This window comes from Rhincodon typus, chromosome 2 (assembly GCF_021869965.1).
Source record: "Rhincodon typus isolate 14 chromosome 2, sRhiTyp1.1, whole genome shotgun sequence".
NCBI classification, from domain to species: domain Eukaryota; kingdom Metazoa; phylum Chordata; class Chondrichthyes; order Orectolobiformes; family Rhincodontidae; genus Rhincodon; species Rhincodon typus.
The window spans coordinates 113,930,817-113,942,245 of NC_063333.1; the positions used below are offsets into that span (position 1 = coordinate 113,930,817).

At 40.1% G+C, this 11,429-nt stretch overlaps 1 protein-coding gene and 1 long non-coding RNA gene across 2 annotated transcripts in view; one reads left to right on the top strand and one right to left on the bottom strand.

Moving 5' to 3' along the window:
- Nucleotides 1-5,663, top strand: part of c2h18orf21 (chromosome 2 C18orf21 homolog) — a 31,729-nt gene extending 26,066 nt beyond the window's left edge. The window contains exons 3-5 of the mRNA XM_020511288.2: nucleotides 2,376-2,398; nucleotides 2,483-2,682; nucleotides 5,655-5,663. Coding sequence (XP_020366877.2) covers nucleotides 2,376-2,398; nucleotides 2,483-2,682; nucleotides 5,655-5,663 — 232 coding nt within the window. The remainder of the gene's footprint in view (nucleotides 1-2,375; nucleotides 2,399-2,482; nucleotides 2,683-5,654) is intronic.
- Nucleotides 5,664-9,171: 3,508 nt separating this feature from the next.
- LOC125486902 overlaps nucleotides 9,172-11,429 on the bottom strand; it is a 6,803-nt gene continuing 4,545 nt past the window's right edge. Inside the window, exon 4 of the long non-coding RNA XR_007265511.1 lies at nucleotides 9,172-9,182. This is a non-coding gene — a long non-coding RNA (uncharacterized LOC125486902). The remainder of the gene's footprint in view (nucleotides 9,183-11,429) is intronic.

The window sequence follows — 11,429 nt, forward strand, 5'->3', positions numbered from 1 at the left end:
AACATATGATTGAATAATTTTAACCAACTTTTTTCACTGCTGTTGCGGCCATGTTAATGATCAATTGAATTTAAGAATATAGTGTGGAGATTATATCCTGCCAAACTGACACTTTATATAGATCAACTTATGGGAATGACCAGGTAATTTGCAAATCTAGATATTTAGTATAGTTTTGCATCTGACTGGTTGTGTCATTTTATTCATAACAACCTCTCTTTAAACTGCCAAAATATTAAATACTTTCAAATATGAATAGAAACTGATTTGTATTGGCTTTCAATGATTTTGATGTAATAACTCTATTTCCCTGTTTCGATCCTTTATTTGTAATAATTTTTTTTTAGTAATTGTGGATCAAGAGAAACATGTTTGTAATAATCACCATTTAAAACAAAAGGAAAAAATAGTTTTAAACAACCTCTGTCAAGAGAACAGTGGAAAGAAACAACTTCCTCCACTTCTATTTTCAGGATCTCTCTTACTTTGATCATGATTATGTCAGTGCTTCACACCGTTACCTCTATTAATGCATTTAGCTGTAGCATATTTTAAAATGCTACTACTTTATACGTGAATGTTGGAGGCCGGGTACAGAGAATTTTTTTAATCAGACATGAAGGGGATGGTTTGGATTGACAGGGGATCCTAGGTTTGAGTGAACCCTCAGGAATGACCTCTGTCAGTTTCAATTAGCTGAGGCTGTGGGAAAAATAAACAGTCTTGCAAATTAGGGAATCATAGAAATTGAAAAGCTCAAAGACTCCTTTGGGGATTGGAAGAAAGTGCTATTCCATCATTGATTCATAGTTCTTCACTCTCAGATGGATTTATTACAAGGTGCTGGGCAGCTGAAGAAGTGCCTTTTTTGGCAAATTGGAGTTAATGAATGCGCAATATTACTTTTCAAACTTTTCAAAACAAAAGGAAATCTTGTGAAGTAGCTGTGGTTGGTCAGTCCTGTTTGGATTAATTGTAATTCCCAGTCTGCAGTATCCTTTGTAAAGGAATTAGATCACTGAAATCTTGGCTCCATTACGCCTTTCTAAACCAGTACTTCCCAATTTTTTCCTATTGTGATCCAGTTTGGGCTTGGAAATTGTCATGATCCTGTTTTTTGGCCAATCTTGCTTTAAGCCAAAATATTTCTAGTGGAATTTGTCGGGTTTGGGTTATGCACAAATTTCTTTTATTCTGTCCGACAGTAATGCAAACTTTATCCTGCAGTGATGTAGCTGACTTAATTTTTGAGTTCTAATGTGCATATATGGGCAGAGGGGTAATGATGTCCAAGAATGGTCACTACTGTGAAAGAACAGCAGGAGTGTGTCAGTATTTGCAGAAGGGTCTCAAATATGTGTCCATATTACAGATGTCTTTGGGAAGCATGCCAACATGTCCAGGAGTTTGGCTGGAATGTGCCAGTATTTTCGGGTGACTCCAGTAGTACATCAATAGATGTTGAGATTTCAGAGTGTATTGATTACATGAAGGGAATTCCTCCATGCCAAAGTTTGAAAACCAATGTTAAAAGTAAATCCAGTGTTTTAATCAAAACTTATTTCTCTAACAGTATTATGCCTTCAAATATAGAAATGTTAGCAGTCATAGCACATGTTGGTGTTGCTGTATTAAATCATCTTGCATTATATTGTTTCAAAATAATCCCCAGGGAGCAATTGAGTGTAGGTCGGAGCAATATATTTTAAATATTACAGCAACAAATTAGTTTATTCTGGTCATGCCAGATTTGTCTTGTTGATGCTGTAGGTTGGACTTAGAATTATTCAAGCTAACCTCCATTCGTGGCAGTAGACCTTACCATTTAATGTACAATAAATAGTGTTGTATTACTGGGCTATATGCATTAGATTAAAACTCAGCCCATCAACATGTTAAGCTTAATGGTGCTACTTGTGGCTAACTGTGCTGCCACAACTGTACCAGTACTTTGCATCCAACATCAAAGAATTTGTTCTCTTTTTGAAGTAATGTTTCTTCTGCCTATTATAGTATGAAGGGAGTATTACCAAAAGCAAAAGAAAATTTAATATAGGTTACTCAGATGTTAGAGTTTTAGTAATCTGCTATTCAACATTTATGTCTTAAGCTTTTCTGTGATTTGTTTTGTGAAATTGTATTGTTATCCATGTACAACGTAATCTTAAAAAGATAGAGGAGCAAAATACTGCAGAAGCTGTAAATTCAAAGTAAAAGCATGAGGTAAGAGAAACAAAGTTGGTATTTCAGGTTGACCCTTTATCAGACATTTGTGTAGATGCAGTTAGATCTGAGTTTTCCACCATTTTCTGTTTGTTTATAAAAATTTGTGGGTTTAAATAATTTTTGATTGTTTGTTGCTTTTTCTGTTTCAGATGGACATGTCAGTCTATAACAGGTCAGTATAAAACACTCTGCTGTTTCATTGTTTGGATCAAAATGCAAATTTTGGACCAAATTTTACAATGTCTTTTCTTTGCAGGTGTGAAGGTTAATCCAGAAGGAGTATGTAGCCATTGCTTCGAGTGCTTCCTCCCTGGAAACCACAGAGTTCGACTGAAATCCAAAAGGAGGATGACTGTGCAAATTAAAAAGCTACTGCAACGTGAAGCAGCCAATTGGAAACTTAACCTCAAACAAGTGCGACAACTGCAGAAATATAGAAACTCGAGGAGTACCTTGGTAAGGTTTGACACAATCTTGTCGATGTTGAGGAAAAGCTGCTACAATATTTACCCTCTTTTATCTCCATTTTCATTATATGCTCTGAGCACGAACATCTTCGAGCAAACTGTACCCTCCAAATTAGACCAACTTGGACTTGTTTGTTTATACCATGCAACATGTAAATTAGGGACACCAGGTGTCCTTGTTTTCAAAATGATCATTGTGTAGTTTGTTGAATGAGCCAAATATCCTGGGACTTTGTTTCTCCTGCAGCATATTTTTTGCTTTCATCTGGAGTTGGGCCTCATTCTGACTGCTGCCAGTAGAATATTTTTTAAGTTTGTTTGTCGGGCTTCCCAGACTACCATCCCCAGAGTCCTTTTCCTTTGAGGGAAGGATGTATTAATTCTGGAATCTGGTAAGTTGACAGCCTGCAGAGCACGAGACGACCCCCATGTTCCAAAAAGTTTCCAGCTAAGTTGAAGGAAGAATTAATAACGTTGCGACCAGTACTCTTCATACCAATAACCTGCAGCTGCTATTGTTTGAAGTACTGGGGCTGGGAAAGGGGCTGTCTGCATCTGACATTCTGGTTAGGTAGGTTTGCTAACTTTGGGGCATTTCTGGAGCTTCTAACCATGACATGCAACCATGATATCAGATAACATTACATAATCACAACATCTGGGCACACAACTTTGGTAGTGTGTATAGTTCCAGTACCATGTTTTGGAAAGAGTTTGCTGTAGGTTTACTAGAATGCTATCAGGGCTCCTGGGCTTAGATTTTGAAGAGAGATTAGATTATTTAGTCCTGTATGCCTTTTGAATGTAGAAGTTTTAAGTGGCCCAGCAGCAAAGTTGAAATCCGTGAAATACAATAGTGGTGGCACAGATATGAAATTGCCTGAGTGAGATGGGAGATCAAGACCAAGAAATGGATGATGATTTATAATAAAGTGCGAGTTCAGCCTCAGTTGGAGTCTTCTGCCCAGTTCTGGATCCCACATTTTAGATAGAATGTGAAGGCTTTGGAGATGGTGCAAAAAGTATTTGGTAAATAGTTCCAGAAATGAAGGATTTGTGTTGGGGTATCTGCAGTGGTGGTTCTTAGAAAGAGAAGATTGAGAGGCTTGATAGAGGTAGTCACAATCATGGTATCATAAGAACTAGGAGCAGGAGTAGGCCGTCTGGCCCTTCAAGCCTGCTCCGCCATTCAATAAGATCATGGCTGATCTTTTCGTGGACTCAGATCCACTTACCCGCGTTCTCACCGTATCCCTTAATTCCTTTATTGTTCAAAAAAAATCTTTTTTTTTAAAACCGTTTACTGAAGGAGCGTCAACTACTTCACTGGGCAAGGAATTCCATAGATTAACAACCCTCTGGGTGAAGAAATTCCTTCTCAATTCAGTCCTAAATCTGCTCCCTCTAATCTTGAGGCTATGCCCTTTTGTCCTAGCTTCACCTGCCAGTGGAAACATCCCCTCTACTTCTATCTTATCTATTCCCTTCATAATTTTATATGTTTCTATAAGATCCCTCCTCAATCTTCTGAATTCCAATGAATATAATCCTAATCTACTCAGTCTCTCCTCATAAGCCAACCCCCTCAACTCCAAAATCAACCTAGTGAACCTCCTTTGCACCCCCTCCAGTGCCAATACATCCTTTCTCAAGTAAGGAGACCAAAACTGCACACAGTACTCCAGGTGTGGCCTCACCAGCATCTTGTACAGCTGCAACATAACCTCTCTGCTTTTAATTTCAATCCCTTTAGCAATGAAGGACAAAATTCCATTTGCCTTCCTAATTACTTGTTGTACCTGCAGATCTACCTTCTGTGATTCATGCACAAGGACACCCAGGTCCCTCTGCATAGCAGCATGCTGCAACTTTTTACCATTCAAGTAATAATCCTTTTTACTATTACTCCTACCAAAATGTATGACTTCACATTTATTTACATTGTATTCTATCTGCCAGACCTTTGCCCACTCACTCAATGTATCTATGTTCCTCTGCAGAGTTTCACAGTCCTCTGCACACTTTGCTCTGCCACTCATCTTAGTGTCATCTGCAAACTTTGACACCCTACACGTGGTCCCCAACTCCAAATCATCTATATAAATTGTAAATAATTGCGGTCCCAACACCGATCCCTGAGGCACACCACTAGTCACTGACTGCCAGCTAGAATAGCACTCATTTATCCCCACTCTTTGCTTCCTGTTAGTCAACCAATCCTCTATCCATGCTAATACTTTACCCTTAATGCCATGCATCCTTATCTTATGCAGTAGCCTCTTGTGCGGCACCTTGTCAAAGGCCTTTTGGAAATCTAGGTACACCACATCCACTGGGTCCCCATTGTCCACCTCGCTCATAATGTCTTCATAGAATTCCAAAACATTTGTGAAGCATGACCTGCCCTTCATGAACCCATGCTGCGTCTGTCCAACGGGACAATTTCTGTCAAGATGCCTTGCTATTTCTTCCTTGATATTAGACTCAAGCATCTTCCCCACTACAGAGGTTAAGCTAACTGGTCTATAATTCCCCATCTTTTGTCTACTTCCCTTTTTAAACAGTGGCGTCACATTTGCTGTTTTCCAATCTGCTGGGACTGCCCCAGAGTCCAGCGAATTTTGGAAAATTACCGCCAGTGCACCTGCTATTTCTCCCGCCATCTCTTTTAGTACCCTGGGATGCATTCCGTCAGGGCCAGGAGACTTATCAATCCTTAGCTCCACTAGCTTGCCCAACACTACCTCTTCCGTAATAATGATTGTTTCCAGGTCCTCACCTACCTTCGTCTCTTTGTCAATTACTGGCATGTTATTAGTGTCCTCCACTGTGAAGACCGATACAAAATACCTGTTCAATGCCTCGGCCATTTCATCATATCCCATAACTAAATTCCCCTTCTCGTGCTCTAAAGGGCCAACGTTTACTTTAGCCACTCTTTTTCGTTTTATATATTTATAGAAACAATAGTATCACAATAGTATATGGAGAGAAATTATTCCTATTGGTAGAAGCATTGAGAACCAGAGTGTCAATTTAAACTGAGACTCATAGAGATATACAGCATGGAACCAGACCTTTTGGTCCAACTTGTCCATGCCGCCCAGATATCCTGTATAAAGCTAGTCCCATTTGCCAGCATTTGGCCCATATCCCTCTTAACCCTTCCTATTCATATACCCATCCAGATACTTTTTAAATGTTCTAATTGTACCAGCCTCCACCACTTCCTCTGGCAGCTCATTCCATAAACACACCATCCTCTGTGTGAAAAAAGTTGCTCCTTAGGTCTCTTAAATCTTTCCCCTCTCACCTTAAACCTATGCTGTCTACTTCTGGACACCTCCACCCTGGAAAAAAACCTTGCCTATTTACCCTAACCATGCCCGTCATGATTTTATAAACCTGTATAAGGTCACCCCACAGCCTCTGACGCTCTCAGAAAAATAGCTCCAGCCTATTCAGCCTCTACGTAAAGCTCAAACCCTTCGACCCTGGCTGACTGACAAAAAATATTTACGGCAACATGAAGAAAAAGCTATTACATAATTTGTTTAGTTCTATTATGCCCTGCCTGAGAAGTGGTTTTTAAAAAGAGAATTGGATAAACACCTGAACAAAACAAAATTTGAAAGACTGAGAGGGAGTAGGTCTAGCTGAGTTGCTTTTACAAAGAGCTAGCATCAATACATGATTGAACAAATATTCTCCTGTGTTGTAACAAATCTATAATACATTGCTTAGTCTCGTGCATTAAATACTCCTTGTTGTAACATGCACACAGATCCTTGGCCACAAAAAAAGGTGATTCCCAACTTAGGTAGAGTTACAAGGTATAACAATTTAAACAAATACTGAAGGAACAGGTAAATATTCACATATATATAAAACAAAAACATTTTGAGAGCTTGTATTTCCCCAGAAGCAATTTTTTGACAGTATTACTTGCACAGTGTAAACAAACCATTAATTTGTCTTAACTTCAGTGGTAATCATCAAATTTTGCTTATCTTGGATAGGGAAAATATAACATATACTGATCTTTACAAATCCTTCCACCCGATCACAGATTTCGACCATCATAAGTAAAATTAGTCATTATGTATCAAAAATTCACCAAATTACCCATCTCACCCCAGCCTTCCTTGTGCTGCCTGTCACCCCATGATGCTATATATTTCATCAGACTTCATCATTTTGAATTCTAGATGCATCTTCACCTATAACTCACAGCACCAGACTTGCATACATACTCTAATCAATTATAGCCTTACTAAAATGAAGTTCCACACAAAAAAAACACACTCTGTATATTACTATCTTTGATATTTGTCAAGGGGATATAAACACAAACATTTTGAGAATCTCTTAAAAACAGCAGCTCCATTCCCTGTGGCCTTACCATTAAGTGCATAGGTCCTGGCCTGATTTGCCCTACCACAATGCAGCACCTCACATTTATCTAAATTAAACTCCATCTGCTACTCTTCAGTCCATTGGTCCATCTGATAAAGATCCTGTTGTACTCTGAGGTAACCTTATTTGCTGCCCACTACACCAGCAATTTTGGAGTCATCTGCAAGCTTACTAACCATATCTCTTTGTTCACATCCAAATCATTTTGTTTCAATGACAAAAAGTAGTAGACCCAGCACTGATCCTTGCGGCACAGCGCTGGCCACAGGCCTCCAGTCTAAAAATAACCCTCCATCACCGTCTCCTACCTTTTGTGTCAATTTTGTATTCAAATGGCTAGCTTTCCCTGTACTCCATGTGATTTAACCTTGCTAACCACTCTACCATGTGGAACCTTGTCAAACGCTTTACTGAAGTCCATATAGACGAGGTCCACTGCTCTGTGTTCATCAATCTTCTTCACTTAGAGTCATAGAGCTGTACAGCATGGAAACAGAACCTTTGGTCCAACTCATCCATGCCGACCAGGTATCCTAAATTCATCTAGTCCCATTTGGCCTATATCCCTCTAAATGCTTCCTATTCATGTACCTATCCAGATACCAAAAATGTTGTATTGTACAAGCCTCCACCACTTCATCTGGCAGCTCATAAGACACAGAAGCAGAAATTTGGCTCATCAAGTCTGCTCCGCCATTCGATCATGGCTGATAAAGTTTCTCAACTCCATCCTCCTGCCTTCTCCCTGTATCCTTTGACCCCTTAACAATCAAGAATCCATCTATCTCTGCCACAGAAGGCTGTGGAGGCCAGGTCACGGCGTATATTTAAGACAATGAATTCCATTAGATTCACCACTCTCTGACTGAAGAAGTTTCTCCTCATCTCTATTCAAAAGGGTCTTCTCTTTACTGTAAGACTGTGCCCTGGGGTCCTAGTCTGTCTTGCCAATGGAAACATCTTTGCAATGCCCACTCTATCCAGGCCTTTCAATATTATGTAAGTTTTTCGATTAGATACCCCCCCCCATCCTTCTAAACTCCATCGATTATAGACCCGGAGTCTTCAAACACTCCTCATGTAAAGGCTTTCATTCCCGAGATCGTTCCTGTGAACCTCCTCTGGACCCGTTCCAGGGCCAGTACATCCTTCTTGAGGATATGGGGCCCAAATTGCTCTGAATGTTTAAATGTTGTCTGACCAGAGCCTTTTAAAGCCTCAAAAGTACATCCCTTCTTTTATATTTTTAGTCCTTTCGAAATAAATGCCAACATTGCATTTGCCTTCCTAACTATTGCCTCAACCTGCAAGTTTACCTTGAGAGAATCATTCACTAAGACTCCCAAGTCCCTTTGCACTTCAGATTTCTGAGATTTCTCCCCATTTAGAATATAGTCCGTGCCTCTAATCTTCCTATCTCTCTCTTTCCCAAGTTTTATTCCATCAGTTCATTCCATACATGCACCTCCTTCTGATCTTCAAAAAGTTCAAGTTAGTGAGACATAATTTCCCACGCACAATGCCATGCTGACTATCCCTAATCAGTGCTTGCCTTTCCAAATACGTGTACATCCTGTCCCTCAAAATCCCCTCCAACAACTTACACACCACTGACGTCAGGCTCACTGGTCTATAGTTCCCGGGCTTTTCGTTACCACCTTTCTTAAATAGTGGCATCACATTAGCCAACCTCTAGTCACCCGTGGCTATCAATGATACAAATATCTCAGCTGGGGCCCTGCAATCACTTCCCTAGCTTCCCACAAAGTTCTGGGGTACACCTGATCTGGTCCGGGGATTTATCCACCTTTATGTATTTTAAGACACCCAGCACCACCGCCACCTCTGTAACATGGACACTTTTCTTAGTATCACTATTTATTTATCCAAGTTCTCTAGCTTTCATATCCTTCTGCATAGTATTTTGCATCAATGTTTACTTATTTAGCATTTCACCCATCTCCTGTGGTTCCATGTGTATGCGGCCTTCCTCATCTTTAAGGGGCCCTGTTCTCTTCCTAGTTACTCTTGTCCTTAATATATTTGTACAGTCTCTTTGGATTCTCATCAGCGCTACTTGCAAATACTATCTTGTGTCCCCTTTTCGTCCTCACGATTTCCCTCTGTTCTTGTACAGCTCTCGGGATTCACTTGATCCTTGCTGTCTATACCTGACACATAGTTTCTCCTTTTTTTTTCTTGACCAGAGCCTAAATTTCTCTAGTCATCCAGCATTTCCTACCCCTTACCAGCTTTACCCTTCACCTAATAGTAACACTGTTTCAGGACTCTTGTTATCTGATTTTTGAAGGCTTCCCATTTTCCAACTGTCCCTTTTTACCTGTGAATATCTGCTCCCATTCAACTTTTGGAAGTTCTTGCCTGATACCGTCAAAATTGGCTTCCTCCAATTTAGAACTATAACTTTTAGATCCAGTCTATCCTTTTCCATCTATTTTAAACTAATAGAATTATTGTCACTGTCCCCAAAGTGCTCCCCCACTGACACCTCAGTCACTTGTCCTACCTTATTTCCCAAGAGTAGGTCAAGTTTTGCACCTTCTTTAGTAGGTACATCCCCATACTGAATCAGAAAGTTTTCTTGTACACACTTAACAAATTCCTCTCCATCCAAGCCCTTAACATTATGGCAGCCCCAGTCTATGTTTGGAAAGTTAAAATCCCCTACCATAACCACCTATTATTCTTTCTTGTAACTGAGATCCACTTACAAATTTGTTACTCAATTTCCCCCTGCCTAATAGGGTCTATAGCACAATCCCAATAAGGTGATCATCCCTTTTCTTGTTTCTCAGTTCCATCCAAATCCACACCCCTGGACGTACTCCCAGGAATATCTTCCCTAAGTACAGCCGTAATGTTATCCCTAACCAAAAACGCCAGTCCACTTCCTCTTTTGCAACCTCCCTCCCGCCAACCCTTCTATCCATCTTTATAACATCTATACCCTGGAACATTAAGCTGCTAGACCTGTCTATCCCTGAGTCACATTTCAGCACAAGTTATACCCCAGTCCCATGTTCCCAACCATGCCCTGAGTTCACCTGCCTTACCTATCAGGTCTCTTGCATTGAAATAAATGCAGTTTAATTTATCAGCCTCACCTCATTCTCTACCTTGTTCCTGCCTGCCTTGACTGTTTACTTGCTCCTTTTCTCAACTGCACCAGCCTCAGACTGAACTTTTCTACGATTTATCTCTTTGGATCCCAAACCAGCATGCCCCACCCTTACTAGTTTAAATCTCCAAAGTAGCTCGAACATATCTCCCAGCCAATATATTATTCCTCTTCCAATTTAGGTGCAATCCATCCTTATACAGGCCACTTCCACCCCAGAACAGATTCCATTGATCCAAAAATGTGAATCCTTCTCCCCTGCACCAGCTCCTCAGCTATGCATTCATCTGCTCTTTTCCTCCTATTCCTACTCGTACGAACACGTGGCACCAAGAGTAATACAGATATTACTACCCTCTAGGACCTACTTTTTAACCTCCTGCCTAATTTCCTACATATGTTGAAGGCTTTGCTTCATTTGGTACAGCCCTTTCTGATTTTTCAGAAGAGTCTAAAGATGGCTAAGATAAGGATATTTTTTTCCCCAGCCTATCTTGTTTAAATTGAGAGGTCCATCTAGGGATATCAAAGTGGAGGGGGATTGAATGGTTAACAAAGAAAACCACCATATGAAGATTACTATTTAGGGATCTTGGCTATGTCAGATTACTTTGCAGATTAGTGCATGCAGCAGATGGAACTTTCTGACATCTGAGCAGCACAATTCGGCTCAACTGTAAATTTACAGCATGTCAAGTAACTGTTCACTTTTACATACTGCTCGATAAATCACTTTAAAGCTTATAGCCAATACTATGGCCTAATGAGAATTTACTTTACCTACCAGAGTCAAGAGATGAAGTGTAACCATCAAAGTCTAATGACTTCTCTCCAACCACTCTGAATATTAGTTAAACACAAAGACATTGTGGCTCATTTGGTCATCTCCCCTAATATTTCATAGTTAGGTGTCATATTTTGTTTTATACTATTTTATGAAGCATTGTGGGCCATCTTATTACATTAAAGGCACTTTGTAATATAAGTTAGATGCTGGCTTACCTGTGTAGGGGCTTGTGACACACTGAATCATAGAATCCCTACGGTGTGACTTTCAGCTCATTGAGTCCACATTGACCCTCCAAAGGGTGTCCTGCTCAGACCCACATCCCTACCCTATCCCCGTAACCTTGCATATCTCCTAGCTGATCCATGTAACCTGCACAACTTTGGACTGTGGG